The 17107-nt window shown below is 39.6% G+C and overlaps 1 protein-coding gene across 35 annotated transcripts in view; it reads left to right on the top strand.

Moving 5' to 3' along the window:
• BBX (BBX high mobility group box domain containing) overlaps nt 1-17107 on the top strand; it is a 263097-nt gene that overhangs the window by 185679 nt on the left and 60311 nt on the right. For all 35 annotated transcript variants that reach the window (XM_023623822.2, XM_070242885.1, XM_023623825.2 and 32 more), the window contains 2 exons: nt 3445-3512; nt 15012-15092. In XM_023623822.2, the coding sequence (XP_023479590.2) occupies nt 3445-3512; nt 15012-15092 (149 nt within the window). The remainder of the gene's footprint in view (nt 1-3444; nt 3513-15011; nt 15093-17107) is intronic.

The following is a 17107-nucleotide window of genomic DNA, read 5'->3' as shown; positions in this document are numbered from 1 at the left end:
CATGCATAGAATGTGTATAAAGAATTAAAGGAAGGAGGTACAGACCAAGTGCTAGGGTCGTTATAAATATATGTGAATTCCTGACATTGATATTATGGAAAAGCAGACAGCAATGTAGAGACTGTCAGGAGCTCAAGGAATTTTCTAATGTAACAAAACAGCTTACACACACATATACACTATTAAGCTGTCCCAGTAAGCACCTTCGTTATCGTGGGTACTTAAAAAGTCACAACTATGTAGGTCATCTGAGGATCTGAAGCATTGAGGGCAAGAATATGAACAACTCCATCGCAAATCTGAGACAAATCTGACAGCTGTTTCTTAGAGGGAATTCCAGTCCTACCCACTTCCTACCCCAGTTCCTGTATGGGCTGGGCAAATTTAAAGTTCCAGATGGTCCCATTTATTATGGGACCTTTAATACTCTTTGGGTGGTAAGGAATGCTGAAGCATTTATTACCATGAAATAAAGTATTTATCTTCACCCTGCAAATGGCTGTGTCTTCCCTGGCTGTTGCAATGCAGGAATCAAAAGAGGAATTTTCCAGGATGCAATTGGGAGATTGGACAGAGTGGAGGCAGTGAAGTTGGTGTTGAGCTATCAGGTTCCTATTTCATTATTACAAGCAAATGTTCTTCAAAACGAGAGCACTGAACCATTTGCAATACAGAAAGCTTAGGAGAGAAGGTTGCACAACATTGTGAGGACACCTCATTTTTTTAGTAGCCAGTAGACCTAATGAGATTTAATAGTGCAGTGTGTGATTCATAGCATAACAAGGATGTGTTGGTGTCCTACATAAACCGAGAAAGGCAGTCTAACGTAATGGCAGCATTCTGGGGGGACAAACGCTTGGGGTGACTGTGATGTAAGTGTGTGTAGTATAATTCTAGGTGAGCTTCCGAAATGATGCTTCTGCATATCCCAGAAGAACCCAGAGATCTGTCCTTGTTGTAGCTGTCATTTTATAGACAATTTTAGCTTCAACCCACTTGCCAGTAGTCTTGGTGAGCTTTCTGCGCTTCCCAGATTCTAGCAATTGGTGTGTTCTATAAAACATTCTGTTATCAGGACCAAAGAAGACTATATGGACGATTGGCTTCTACTGGAATTCCTTCGATTATTATTTATCTTCCGTTACTTTTTCTCCCAATACTAAATCTACATCAGTCTCTGTAGGTTTTTTGCATACAATGTCTCTTCACAAACCAAAAATAACTGTAGAAAAACTACAGAAAGCTGTAAAAGATGACTGTAGCACCACTTCTGACAGTTTACTAGTCTACCTTTTATACCTACAAATTGAAAACGGGACCTAGACTTCAACAAGATATTTACATGTCAGCTTTTAAAAACAGCGTTCTTTAAAGTGAAATGCTGGAAAGGAGAACATCCCCCTCGCATTACGTCGTTCCGAAGGACTGGTGAGGGGTGCTGGGAATCCACAATGAGAGTCCTCGCTGAGCTAGTGTATAGTGGGTGACACTGGTCCAGCATTTCTAGTTATGTCCCTGTTCAGCACAGTGAAAGCAAATTAGTTTGCCTTTAATTAAACATGGTCCTTAGCTTTTTGAATCTAGCCGATACCGTAGGACTTTTAGAGGCCAGGTGAAGCTTTTCCTCAACATGAAACTCATTTTGTCTTTTTCCCGATAGTCCTTATCACATGAGATTTTGCTATTTTGAATAACCCCAAAGCCGTCAAATGTGTGATTTCCAAGAATGAAAAGCTATGTAGAATTTAATTTAGTATGACCCCTTTGGAGGAGGGAAAGCATGCTATTTATATATTTTTGATATTTCTGAATAACATTATGTAAGTATAAATTAATATAAAGGATGATGGCAATTCCTTGGTCTGCGTTTTAGAGTCTATACAGCAAACTTCCTGCAAAGTCACGTTGGCATATAACTGAAATAAATTATCTGGGAAATGTGTTCCTGTTCTACTTTAGAATTTGCACTAATGCATTGTCCTTATTAGAAAGCCATCCTCCAGCCCTCCTGAATAGAACGTCTAGAATGACAGCAGCAACAGTATTTAGCTGCCCAAAGAACCAAATTAAACTTGTGCTTTGTTATATTCATCTCCCCTTCTTGATTTTTATTTTTAAATAGATTTAAGTGTCTGTTTTAACAGCCAGAGTAGTTCTTAAACTTAACACTTAACTAAGGATGGAATCTTAAAACAACAGCAAAGAGCCTTGTTTCGTCAAATCAGCCGGTGTTCCCGTGTATTCGCCATCGGTGTCTTCCTCTGTGGCTGCCTTCCAACACTGGGCTATTTCTTAACCACCTGATCATTTGATGACACACTATCCCCTCTAATAACCTCTTCCTTTTTTTTTTAATTTTTAACTCTCTCAGATTCTTTTTTCAATCGTTTTTTAATTTGACTCTATATAAGGTGCAATCTGAGTTGCTTCATGAGTTCTCGAGACAGACTATGTACAAAGATGACTTAAGGGCCTACCTTTAAACAAAAAATCAAAAATCAGAAAGAAACTCCTAAATCTCTTCAGGCAACAAGATGCCTGGTCCTCATGTTTAATTGTAGAGAGATCCCTAAAATTAAAAATGCCTTTATTGAGGACCTTTATGCACTAGGATAGGTGCTGAGGGAGGCATTTTCACATGTGTTATTTCATTGCAGTTCTGAAACTTAATTCATTTAAGACAACCTTAAAGGATCTAGGTTTCTTGTTGTCTGTAATACTTTCTTTGTTTAGATAGAATCCTGAGTCAGAAATCTGCCACGCTCCTGTTTTTATTTTGTCTTTTTGTTTCTACTGATTATCAAAGGAATGAAAACAAAGACTTTGGGTAATATAAAAAGGATTCATTTTAAATCTTAAAGATATTTTGAGGATGGTCCTGTCTGTACGCTTCAGATGTAAAATGTCAAAAATACATCACTGTTTAATTTGTTTTTGAAAATCTTAAAGATTATTTGAACAAAGCCCACTAGATTTTGGAGGCCTTTTTGTAAAATTTCTCTCTGTTTCTCCGATAGCCTGGACCTTTTTCTCAGCCCCAATTTCACACGGCAGAAATAACAATGTGAGAAGAACAATCTCAAACTTCTTAGAAGACAAGCATAAGCACTCTTTTGTTTAAAAAAATTCATCTAAACCCCCTAGGCAGTCAGGAAAGAAGCCTTTCATTAGGAGATAGCTCATGTTCTAAACAGCTGTGATTTGGAAGAAAGCACTGTGTTGGAACGGTGGGACAACAGTGGTGTTTAAAAAGCTCACAAAGTAAGAGTACTGAGCACATATATGCCAGGTTGTTGGTACATAAAGGGTTTTTAAAGTTTTCTATAAAAAGTTATATGTGATTCTGTTGGATTTCTGATTGCTAGTCTTTGTATTTGACTCTGCATGGATTATACATACTTCATGGTTATAAATTGATGATTTATTTGTTTTTGACTTATTTAGATCCTACTCAAATGGGCGGCCTGAGCATGCTGCTTTTAGCTGGAGAACATGCTCTTGGCACACCAGAGGTAAGCCGGTCCCTCACCCCTCTCCCCTCTGCTCATGCTGGACGTTGAGAGCACAGACATTTGTCTTCCCTTCACACTGTTGGTTCTATAGTTTCACTGTTGTACAGACTCGTGAACAAACTTTGCTTTTAATTGTTTTCAGTAAGATCTGTTTATTGCATTACATTGTGCCTTGAGGGTAATGGAAGTGGTGTAAATAAGCCCAAGAGGACACAGACACGGGTCAGGTGCAGATTTTGAGGTTCCATGAGCCTAGGAGTAAGAAAGGCCGTGGACATACCGATAATTAGCATTTGCCATGACTGTGTCATGGGTCTGTACAGTGGATCCTATGATCCATTCGGCTCTATTCATAACATTCCCTGCTTTTGTGATGTTCTCATTTAGACTTGCTAGTGAAAAGATGAGAGTTTAAAAAAAGCATGAAGCTGTCAGTCTCTCTGGTGTCTGAATAAATTCAAACTCCTGTTTTTGAAAATCAGGAAACATGGCATTCCAAGCTTGTTTTATTCTTCAAAATGGAAAATGAAAAGGACCCATGCCCTCATGACCTTGGTTTCATGATCTTTTATTCCCTTGTATAGTTATTGGGCTGCTTTTGCTCAACAGTTTTCGGTCTGATTTTGATGGGCAGGTGGTAGCAGTTAACCATGCATAGTTTGCATTTGTGGAATTCCTCTATTTTCCAGACCCATTTAACAGGGGCCAGACAAATTAACCTGCAGGTCGTGTTATTTTACACACTCAGGTACTTGAGATGGAAATTTTTCAATCCCCAACCACAGTCACTATTTAGGGCAAAGTAGCAGTCAGCTCAATTTTATTGCGGATATATTTTTTTCTTTTTTTTTTTTTAAGTTGTGAGTATGCCCTACAGATTACAGTTGAAGCCTATTCAAATAATGGTTTTAGAAGATACCATATAAGATATGTACATCACAAAAGGCTTTTATGATTTATAGTTTACATTTGGGATCCATAGTAGTTGACCAAATGCTTGATCTAACTTAATTATTTTGATTCCATTCAATTCAGTGTAGCAAAAAATGTGTAAATTGATGGACTGGTAGGTATTTACATTGTACTACTCTTTAGCTGAAAAAGGTAAACATGTCCCTCTGAACCTTCGCATACTCATTCGGCATAGATTGTGCTTCCTAACACACTAGCATTCTCGGGCGTCATTTCACTCTCTAACACGCGGCTGCTGCCTAACAGCAGTCAGACTAACTCTCACGTGAGTGTCTCCCAAGCATGTTCCAAAAGGTGAATGTTGGAATAAGAATGCACACTTGACATTTCCGCACAGGCCGACTCATGATTTCCAAGGATGCACCATGTTCTGAAGTCAGCCTCATCTCTTCTAACAGATTAGATTATAATAATGTTTCCTTCCCAACATCTGTTAGTGTTCTTTTTAACCTTCAGGAACAAATGTAAACAAATAAACATCTATAGAACTTACAGATAGATGGAATGCTAGTCAAAGAAAAGAATGATTGTTGTTTTCTTTGATTAAAGTTTGCCTCCTGGGCTCTTTTCAGTGAAGATTTCTCCTCCCACCTTTTTTTTTTTTTTTTAAAGATTGGCACCTGAGCTAACAACTGTTGCCAATCTTTTTTTTTTTTTCTCCCCCAACCCCCTTAGTACATGGTTGTACATTTTTAGTTGTGGGTCCTTCCAGTTGTGGCATGTGGGACGCCGCCTCACCGTGGCCTGATGAGCAGTGCCATGTCCGCACCCAGGATCCGAACCAGCGAAACCCTGGGTCACCAAAGGTGGAGCGCGAGAACTTAACCACTTGGCCGGCCCCTCCTCCCGTCTTTTAAGAGCAGCCGAGTTTTGACACAAGCAGTTTAAACAGTGCAGAGGTCAACCTTTCGTTTCTGATAAAGGGGAACCATTTTGAGAATTCTCAAGCTAAAGAAACTGAGAAAGCTAAGTGACTTAAAGAAGTGGACCATATAGGAGAAGGGAGGTTTGCTAAGGCGCTGCCCTCACTCAGGTCTGTAAGAACTCCTTCTAAGAATGCAACTCTTCCTGCGTAACCCTACTTCTCACCTCAGAGATATTTCGGTCGTTATTGAAGATAAGCTTGAGATACTGAAACAATAAAGCAGTGAATTTGTATAAAATAATCCTGTCTCTGAATATAATTAATTAGAGAGTTTATGTCTTACGTATTGGCAGACTTCGTGCAGCACCTGATTTCCTGTGCACAGTCTTGCAAATGTGCAGACATGGTCGTAGAACTTTCGGGGCTTAAATACATAGAGACGTGATCAGCGTAAGACACATATAGTAAATATATACTTACATTTTTCTAAGAAAATTGTGAGGATAATGAGATAAGAAGAGAGAGACAGAAATTTCATACTTCTGTCATTTGGAACAATTACTATGAAGTCTGTTTATAATGTTAGGTAGGACCAGTCAAATAAAGTGACGTTTTCCAAAACTTCTGCCACAGAGAAGGTCTGATTGTAAGGGCTTTTTAAAATGGCCATGACGGAATTCTTATTCTGAAATAGCATTCTTAAAGGGAGGAGATTTTCCTGAGTTAACTAAGTTGAGACCTAACACCACATAGAAAAAGTCCTCAAAAGCCAATATTTTTTAATTATGGAAATTTTAATATAGGTTAAATATATTTTTAATATAAGTTTTATATATATATAGGTTATATATTTAGTATAGGTTATATCTATAGGGCAGTATATATGTATATATTTAAACAATTCTAGAAGGTAGAGAGGCTGGTTGTAACTGAAATAATACAATTTGAGATTCAAAGCATCTTTGGCGTATAGTGTTTCCTGCATCTACCTGAAGTGCTCATATTTTTTAGAGAGAAATAGAGGTTCTTGAGATAGCAGGGGAGAAATAATAACAAAATGTTTTCTCTTTTTCTTAGTCCTTTGATTAACTCTGAACCCACCATAATAGATTTTGGGCGTTATTGGGCCAGTGTTTCTATATGTGACTGTTATTGAGCCACGCTTGGTTCTGTGGTTTCACTTGTGGCAATTTTGTGTCTCTGATGTAAAAAAGGGATGAAATTTGCATTTACAGTTTGTTTTGGTTCTTTTATTTTTCACATAAATCATCAGCCTCATATTTCCTTTATACCCAGAATACATTAAAATGCATTAAATATTTGGGATAAATTTTAAAAAGCAGTGTTTGTCATTAAAGAATTTATGGATAGAGGAAGCAGCATAGATGTGTTGGTCAAGATGGGCATAGAGGAGTGACCCGTGGCTCAAAATGGTGGACACAGCTTGATGCTCCTGAGACCTGGTGACACAGGAACACAACAGTCTTGTTAGGAAATAATCCCATATCAGGGAAGGAAGTAGAAAGAAGTGTTTCCAATGAATGTGAGATTTTAGCAAACTTACAAAAATCAGAAATCGAACAGAAGTTGTTTAATCAATAAAATATGATACAAGTGCCAGCTGAAAATAGGCTAGCTGGGGGCTGCAGAGAGCCAGTCTGTTCACCAGAATGCCCTGGGATTTGAGCGAACATACGTACTTTTTTTTTTTTTGCTTTAAAGGAACAAGAAAGAGAAAATAGAAGAAATGAAAGTAATAATGTTCACATCAAACTCTGGGAAGAGCTAAAGAGAAGGCAGCTAAATTAAGGGAGTTAAGCCCTTAGGTTTCATATCAGGGAGTTATTATCTAAGATGAAAGTGCAATAAATAATAAGTATTTGATCTAGACGTTCTAGAAGTAATCTTTAAGGCTAAAAGTCTTCTGTACTGTTATATTTATTACTTTAATAAAAATGTAAAGCTAAATTAAAATTTAATAATAAAGGCATGGATGACCAGTCCCAGTGGCCTAGTGGTTAAGCTCGGCATGCTCCACTTCAGTGATTCAGGTTCGGTCCCCAGGCACAGACCTACACCACTTGTCAGTGGCTGTGCTGTGGCAGCAGCCCACATATGAAACAGAGGAAGATTGGCAACAGGTGTTAGCTCAGGGAGACTCTTCCCCAGCAAAAAAATAAATAAATAAAGGCAGGGAGTGCTACAATTCAGAGTGTGTGAAAGGAAGATAATTCTGTTCTATAATCTATAGAACAGCTTGGATTAATAGTAGAAAGGACAACATTCCATGGTGGACCTAAGTGGGCGCCAGAAAGTCATCTTGGCTAGATCAGAAGGGATGGTTTGGGGAATGATGGAAAATATGTAACGTTAGGCGGATGAAAAGGTTTGAAGGCGTCAGTGTCTCTTTTGTTGAATGACTGAGGGGAAACTTTCTGGTGTATGGGAGGGGCATTAGATCTTGGGTCCTGATTTTAGAATGCCTAGTCTCTGTTGGAACCAAAAGACAAGACAGCAAAGTTATGGTCAAGCCACTGTCTTCTTTGCCTTCCATCCTGTAAAATGGAGCTAATAATAATACCGCGTGCCTCTAACGCCCAAGACATCTGTGAAGATTAATTAAATAAAACCCATAAGGCATTTTTCACTCTCCTGAAAAGGCTTCTTGTAGATACCTAGTATTATTACCATAAATTATTCCAGGAATTTCATACTTAACTTGAAAGCTTAAATTACAGCAGGCATTGCTCCTAAAGCCTCTGGTATGCTTTACCAGCACTGCACGCACACACAGAGTTCCTGCCCATTGAAAATTTGTAGGAAATTACAGGTGTAATTTGCTCCTTTATCACCAGGTGCTCTAGGAGGAGACAACTTTTTAATACCTGGGAGCAATCAATATACGAAGTCTGACTTCAGCAGCGTGGCTGAGTTAGCGTCAAAGTTAGGGGAGAATATGCCTACAGATGATGGCGCGCCTCCGTTAAGGAACTATAAAGGTCGCGTTGTATAAGAATTAAGCGGTGCAGGAACTGTGTGTCATCTTTTCTCAGATTCAGTCATATGGCAGGTATCTATCGCATGCTTTCTATGTGCCAGGCACATTGGCAAACAGACCAGATACAGTCTCTGCCCTCGTGGATGATGTATGAAGGTTCAGGTTTTTAGAGATAGCAACCCTTCACATGATACTTCTGGCTTCAAAGGGAATCACATTGATTTTTGTTCATTAATCACCATCTGCCTATTTAAAAATAGTTTGTGTATCTAAGTTTCTGTTTGACAGTAAGAGCTATGAAGGGTTAGGAAGAGGAGGAATCAAATTTGGCTCAAGAAATCAGAAAGGGCTTCCTGGAGGAGGTGGTGCTGTCAGTGTTATGCATTCCAGCACTTGATTTTATTTAGTTGTGTTCTTTATTATAAACTATAACAAAAGTCTTTTTTTTCATTTTTTTTCTCATTGTGTACTATGTGTAAGTCTTGACTCATCCAGGAGACCTTCAGCAACTCGAGATCAGGAACAATGACAGGGTGGAAGTGGTTAGGACAACTCAGCTTTATTGAACACTGAATGCCAACGCCCTCCCCAGCTCACCCCCCACACCCCCAAAATCAAAGCTTTTCTTCGCTTCTCACAGTTTCATAGCTTCTAAGTGTATTTTGTGAGGAAATGTACTAGATTTAAATTTTACCTTTCTGTCTTCCTGGCGGAGACCTCCCCGTTTGACGTCACTGTTCGCTGGCCGTTCGGGCTGGAACTGCCAGCCCAGCCTCTTCCCTCTCAGCAGTGGGACTCAAAGCCCAGAGAGTCAGGTCCTTTCACCCACCTTGATTGACAGGCGTCTGTCCTCGAGGACTTCCCAGGCTGCACTGCGCAAGACAGTGATGAACTTGCCTGGGCTCCTCCAGCGCCCAGAGCTGGAGGGAAGGGGTCATGGGGAGGGTGGGCAGCCAGGGAGCCCGGGTGGACAGAGGTGGGTGGAGAACAATGACGGCAGAGTAGCTCTGTTACCGCTCCATCAAATGCGGAAGCTGAGAAGGATGCTGTGTTGTCTGTAGAGGTGGCTGCAGTCACCTCTGGACCCCTTACTGCCTGTCACTGCATCAGTCAGTGCTCTGGTAGCCCCGTGCCCGGAGTAAGCCTGATGCTGCCTCTCGGCCAGATGAGTCGCCGCGTCTAGTAGGGGAGCCGCTCTCTGCCCTGTTAATTGGCCGTGCCCCCGGGGTAGCCCAGCCCTGGGGTCGGCCAGCCCAGTGCGGCGCTGTAGCTAAATTCAGGTTTAATTGAGTGGCCTCATTTTAGTCCTTCACAGCGTTTTGAAGGACTAACTTGGATGTAATATGCTTACATTTAATTCACCTGTGTTTAAGCTCAAGTCCATTTCAGAGCTTCATTTAACATATTATCATATCGTTAAATGCAAATTAAATAATCAGTTATTGAAGGATACCTGGCGAAACGGGGGGGGGGTGAGAATCAGATCCCTGGGCCTCGAGTGACCCAGGATCTTCACTCTTGAACTCTGAAACTGGCTCCTCGACCCCCAAGCCCTCTCCTCCCTTAGCAGACAGCCCCAGCCCCACCTCACCCCGCTTCTTTCTGGCACAGCCCCTCTTTTGGTGACAGGCGTTAGCCTGCCTCCGTGGAAGCACTCGCCTTGTCTGACCCCTCTCCCTCAGCCAGCCTTGTCTCCTGCAGGCCTGGCAAATACCAGCTCTGGCTTAATTGGGGCCTCACATCTCAGCTGGTCTATCTCCTTAACCTTCTAATTGGTCTCCTGCCTCCAGCTGCTCCCCAGCCAAGGTCGTCCTGCGCTCCCTGGCAGAATTCTCCGACTACACATCTCTTATCACACCACTCCCCTGACTGCAGACTCCGGCTGGCTCCTCATTGCCTTTAGCCTAATTTTCGAATTTCCTAACATAGAATTCAAATTTCCCTCATTCCAATTCGTTTCCCACAGCGCTCCCAGGCGTCTTAATCTTCAGCCACACTGGGAAAGTCACTGTTTCTCACACACACGGGGCACTTGCCTCCGTCCTTTCCCTCCTGCTGTTACCCCATCATTTCCAGTTCTGGTGCTGCTTGTAGGTATATCTCAGGTGTTGCTTGGCTTCCAGGCATCCGAAAGAACAAAGGCTGCTCTGTCCTCCCATGGACCCCATAATATTCCACCACCAGGATGCACTTAGTTCTTACATGTGTACCTGTCCCCTACACTTGAATTGTAAGCAACTTAAGGGCCAGACACATTCTCCTAGTCATCATTTCATTCCCCAGCACAAAATGCATGCAAGTGGAATGAATGTAAGCTTCTTGAAAGCAGCAGTTTTTGTGGCTGACACGCGATAGATGTTGATTGACTGTGGAAGAAGTGAGTAATCAGTGAGTGTTTGAATCAGCGAGGGCTGGAGTGTGTAGTTCACCTACAGCCGGTGTTCTTACCCCTTTGGTGGACTGTGTTCATCGCAGTTCAGCTGTGCTGGCTGTGGTCTTGCGCCTTGAGAAGCAGTAACGGGCTCTTGATGAAATCTGGGTTTCCAAACCGCGTCTTACTGGCTTGGTCTGTTTTATATCAGGGGCCTGGATCGAGTTTCTGTCTGCAGTTTTCACAGTCTGAATTGCACCTGTGAAAAAATGCTGCTTCGTCATAATTGTTAATTATACTAATCATTGCCCTTCCTCGGCTATTGAGAATTACAGCTAAATCAGAGAAGATTGGGTTTAAGGGAAGTTGACTATGTGGTTAACAAAACTTTGTAACACCCCTTGAGCTGTTTGCTTTCTTGGGCAGACAGCTACACCTAGTGGCGTTAGGGATTATTTCAGTGAGTATTTCTAGAAGCAGCTTCTTGGGTTTTTTCCTCCCTTTATTTAACCTCTGCTTATTTAGTGTCTTTTCTTAACTCTTAATTAGTGAACAGATATCTTTGACTCTTTTATATTCTGCTGTATTTAGAAAGTAAGCTGGATCTAGCATAGGAATGGATATTGAGGAGGAGATGTTTATCGTAAAAAACACACCCCACCTAGTAAGGAATTTCAAGTGCTATAAATACAGACAGCAAGACGACAGGGTCTGGGACCGTCTGACTGATAACATTACTTCAACAGGAGCCTTTTGTGGGAAATACCCTCCTCCTTTTGTGTGGAGAGAATCTGAGATTTCTTTACCAAACGTGTATGCATATTGGTGTTTGCACAAATACACACACCTGCATTGGGTGCCATATTTATCAAGCAGTCAAAAGTGAATTCTGCATGTACACATTTTCCGTGTCATTGAACCATTTTTACATTTTGAAATTTTAGATGGGAATATGTGTAGCATGTATCATGCATTTCTGCCTTTTAACAAAGGATATATTTTATAATTATCCTTATCTTGACAACTTGGAATCATAGTTATAAATATTAATTACTGAGTGAACGGGTGCCTCCGGAGGAACTCTGGGCTATTTGCCCTACCTTCGTTCCTTTTAGACCGACTAGAGTGCTGTGGAACACATTTCTGTCTGTTCTTACAGTTCTTCTGTCTTCTCCCGGTGTCTTCTTGCAGCTGGCACTGTTTCTTTTGCAACGCTCTTCCTTTTTCTCACCCCTCTCTTGGCCCTCCTGACTGGCTGCTTCTGTTCTGCTGTGGACTCGAGTCAGATAACCATGCAGCTTAGTAGTAACCCAGTTCTCCTGGCTCCTGATTTTTGCTGTTTCCATTGTAATGCACTGAAGATTATGCTAAGTCCACAGTGCTTTAAAGTAAGAGTAACTAGGTTTGGAGAGAGGGTGTCATCCAGTAAAATGCACAGCCTCACTGCCTCTGTTACTGCTCTTTTAACCATTGAACAGCCTTTGTTGTGCAATTCCTGGCCAGGTCATTGAGATTCTTGATATTCACACACACACAGAATCAAGTCAGTCAATGGGTATGCCTTGTGCATCTGCTGTACGTCAGGTGCGTGGTGATCATGAACATGCGTGCACAGACTGCTTTGATTGCGTAGTGCAATTGACTTATCATGTGCAGGATTACAGATGCCTTGATAATCACTTACATTTGAATTCTCCATTCAAATAGAAAGTTTTGTTTAAGACCATCCATCCCAGTGATTTGCAAAGGGTCTCATTTAACTTTAAAACTTTGTGACTTGATTTGTAGTTACGGTTAAGTAATCTATAAATGGGACTTACAAGAAAATGGACTTTTTTTCTTACAGTTAATATGAACTCTAATTAAGCCCTAGGGTAAATGGTAACTATTCTCATGCATTGTGGGAAGTGAAATAAGAATATATATTATATAGGCTATATGCAGTGTATTACCCTAAATGATATGTTTAATTCCAAATATCTTTTCATAGATTTCTGTCACGTGTACAACCTACATTATTAAAGATTTATAAAGACACTTTATAATTTTCATTTAGTCCTAGGCTTGATTTTAAATCGGGTTTTGATTATTTACCAAGATATCTAGGGGCTAACCACACAGGATTTCTTTTTTTTTTTTTTTTTTTTGGAAGATTAGCCCTGAGCTAACATCTACTGCCAATCCTCTTCTTTTTGCTGAGGAAGACTGGCCCTGAGCTAACGTCTGTGCCCATCTTCCTCTATTATATGTGGGACATCACCACAGCATGCCTTGATAAGCAATGCGTAGGTCCATGCCCAGGATCTGAACCTGTGAACCCTGGGCCACTGAAGTGGAGTGCGTGCACTTAACTGCTATACCACCGGGCCAGCCCCAGGATTTCTTGATAAACCAGGATAATATTGATTTTTTCCCTAAATTATAATATAAAGATATATTTTGTTCAAGTATTCCTTCCAAAAAAGGAATTTTTTTTGTGGCTAGTAATTTCAGGATTCATTGGCCTTCTTTTTAGTGCATTTTGTGTCTCCTTGGCTTCCCATTCTTGGGAAACAAATAAAAACACTTTTGAGCCATTTGGCATACAATTTGTCAAATAGTCAATGACAGTAACAGAGTCAGGCTTTGGCAGCCAAACCACAGGTAGCAAATTAATTAAGGCTGCCGCACCTTCTCTGTGGAGCTTATCAGTGGAAGAAGGGGCCATTACTCTTTCAGATCCAAAGGTGACAATTAAAATTTCAGATGCCTGCTTCTGCCCGATGGCCTGTGACACTGTTAGAGAAACATGTCTTCGCTGTCTAATAAAGAAGTTTGGTGAGAAAATCTGTTTTTAGGAATGCAGCCTGGGTGATTCTCAGCACTTTCCGTAGGATTCAACCATTGAATCTAATCACATGCAGCTATTAAAATTACGTTGGAAAAGGTTTAATAACACAGGGAAGTTAATGTGTTGTTAAAAAAGAACATTCTATATCTATAGTACAAAGTCCAACTTTTGTTGGAAAAATTATCTACGTATACAACTGGAAGAATGTGCATGGAATAGTCACAGTTTATCTTTAGAAGATAACACTGTGGGTGACTTTTCTTCAGTATCTTGTTTTTTGTTTTTTTCAGATTTTCGGTGATGAACTTGGATTATTTTGTTCTCAGAAACATGTTCTTAAAAAGTATTTTTAACTTCTTAACTGTTTTTCTTCTGTAGTGAAAGATAGCTTTTTCCCTAAGACTCCCTAACCTTGTCATTCAGGAAGATGGGATTGATGGGGAGAACACACACTCATTTGGGATTTAGAATACTTGTTGTCAACTTTCATTTAGTTTATTTAGCATATTTGTTGAGTATCTACGTCGTGCCCAGGCAGTGTTAGGATTCTGCATTAAACAAAGCCACTGAGAGAAGATGCCCAATAAACAGATATTTTTGTCTTATGGTGATCAGTGCCAAGTGCCATGAAGATAAAGAATAAGATTATTGAGTGTTGTTCCTAATTTCCTTCATCTGTAAAAAGGGTTAGATGACAGCAATAATGAAATCCTTCCCTTGCTAACATTGGGACTCCTGTGACATTGAATTACGGTTGGTTACCTATGTGATTATGTTACCCAAATGCAGAAATGGGCCAATTTTAGTGATGAGATAGAAGAGGAAATGTGTATCCTGAAAAGAAGACTTGACTAGTAGTGAGAATTTTTTAAAAACCAGTGGTGTTTCTGTAACTTGTGTTAATAATGAAGATGGCAAATGAAGATAGCAGAGCTTTAAATGTTTACCCAACATGGTAAATGGTGCAAAGGAAAATAGAAGTTATAAAAAAGTTCTCTTAGATAAATGCTAACCTTTCTAAGATTGAGGCTTGTGTATAAACACGTGAAAATCCTGGAAAACAAGCATTTGATTTTAGTTTTGTTTTCCCGAAAGATTTATATTATCAGATCTTGTGTGTGTTCATGTAGTCTGGGGACATGACATCCTGGGGAAACACAGAACGTGGAAGAAGTAGCTGTTCTTTTGGTTTGGTGACAGAAAGCCAGCAGATCAAACGGGCATCACTTAGGTGAATATTAACTTTTCTAAAATGCATTATCCTACTATTTATGGCATTATTTGCAGTTGAGTGGCTTCTCATATAAAACTATAGAATACAACTACTTTTTTCTCACAGTATTGTCTCAAATTGTGGGAATCGGAACCATTTTTTCCTCAAATAGGAACGTTTTCGGTATATTTATCTTCTGTTGTCTTCCAGAACCCACTCTGTGATGCCTCATGTATCTTCTTTCTTTCAGGTGTCTTCTGGCACTTGCAGGCCTGATGTTTCAGAATCCCCTGAATTGCGTCAGAAGTCCCCATTGTTTCAGTTTGCTGAGGTAATACATTACAGCTTATGTGCAGTGAGGAAATTATCAAGTTAGCCTGAATTTGGGCTGATCGCTGAAACTTAAAGCGACGAAGAACTCTACTTAGCTTAAGTAGCGATAAATGGGAAAATGGAATCAAATTTTGGGAAAGATGGTTTGGAACACCAGAGTCTCTTAATGAAGGAATAACTATATGTCTGTTCATAGAAGCTAATTATTAAGTCATAGTAAATAGTAATTATTACATAGTAAATAGTAAATATTATTACACTTAAAGCTCATCACTAATTTTTATTCATGGATAGTAAAGTTAAGAGTATAATTGAGTTATTGTTACAACTGAGTCGTTTGTCAGGCGTTAATTTAACAGGTGTTAAATCAGAAGACAGAATCAACTCATGGTTATTGGCTATGCATTCCTTTTTTTTTTTTAAGTACCCTTTTCTCTTAACTGAAACTTTAGTATGCAGTGGGCAGTTTTCAGAGTCTTACGTCTTGTGTCAAACCTGTTGAGCTTGATACATCTCTAGCATTGATTCAAAGAGATGACATGGAAAAGCACATTATCCTTGATATCAAGTCTAAAGGTTGAGACTGCTTCCCGAAATATCTTCATTTACCCTAGAACTCAATATGGAGCCATCATTGATTAATTTTTTCTAAATTTTAAACCACGTGGTCCCCCCCTTGATCATTTGAATTGTCTTTCACTAGACCTTTTCTCACCCTGCCATCCTTCGGAGCATTTGGCCACTGGGTTACAGTTTTGTACAAGAAGAGCATATTTTTAGTTTCAGATTTTTTTTCCTCTCTGGTGTTCTTTCCTGGTGGTTCTTAGTATTTCATTGGCAAAACTGCTTTTCACACTGGCGTATTAGGCCATTCTTTTTAAGGCATTGTTTATAATGTGCCTAAATGCCTTGCTGATATCACCAGAATGTTACAACATATACTTGCTGACATGCTACTCCTTATCGGTCACTTTTCTTTCTGCCTGTGTGAGATGTGCCATGAATTCCAATTGTTTGTATATCATTTCCTCAAGAATTTAATGGAACAGAGGATTCCCTCTGCACCTCCCTTTTCTACGGTAGTTATGGACATGTTAAGTAATGTTGGTCCCAACTTTGAAAGCAGAAATGCTTAGCCAGTGATCCCTGAACCTTAAAGATCTAATGAAATTTCTAAAATTTCATATGAAATTTTGGTTGTATTGACATATGTGCATTTTGGTGGCTTCTACAGCATACTGAAGATTCCAAAGAGATCCCTGACCCTATTGCTTTTATATCAAGGGTCCCTAATCTTTCTTCAGACGTTCTCTATTCATGTCATTAACTGGATACCTCCTTTATCTCAATATTCATTCATAAAAACATCCTTTCCTTTAGAAGCTTGTGAAATGCTTTTCAAAAATCTAGGTGGTTTATGCCACTGGTTCTGTTTTGTTCACTGTCTGATTTAATTCTTGAAGAAATATATGGTAGGTTAGGTGTTTCCCCTTACATAAACTGTTTATTTTATTTAACTTTTATAGAGGGTTGCTAGGAATGAAAAGTGATGTCTGAAGTTAGACCCACCCAGTTTATAATTCCTAGGACTTCAGGAAAATCCTTGTGGATTCATATTTGCTGTCTGCCACAACTTGCAAATGGTGGTCTTTTGAAATAAGTTTTATGGTTTGACCAAGGAGAATTCTACAACTTTCCCCTCAAATGTCTTCAAAAGCACTTGGTTAAATCTTACCCATTCACTATAGTTTGTTTATATCTAGTTTATTCAATAGGTTCTGGGAGATCTTTTTTCTTTTTACTGACATTTATTTTAAAAATGCTTATAGGTCCAATTCAAAAGATAGAGTGGAATTAAAATTTTCCTAATGGCTTTAGCAGTGAATAAAGTCAATAATTCTATCAGTCTCTTTACTAATTCTTTCTCATCCTTAAAAATCACTTTGATACTGTATCACCAGCTGCCTCCATTGTTTTTCTAACTAACTTAAGATGAAAAACTGATTTCTGTGA

The sequence above is a fragment of the Equus caballus genome, chromosome 19 (genome assembly GCF_041296265.1).
Source record: "Equus caballus isolate H_3958 breed thoroughbred chromosome 19, TB-T2T, whole genome shotgun sequence".
NCBI lineage: Eukaryota > Metazoa > Chordata > Mammalia > Perissodactyla > Equidae > Equus > Equus caballus.
Note: the sequence above shows the minus strand (reverse complement) of the source record. Positions and strands in the feature narration are given on the sequence as shown.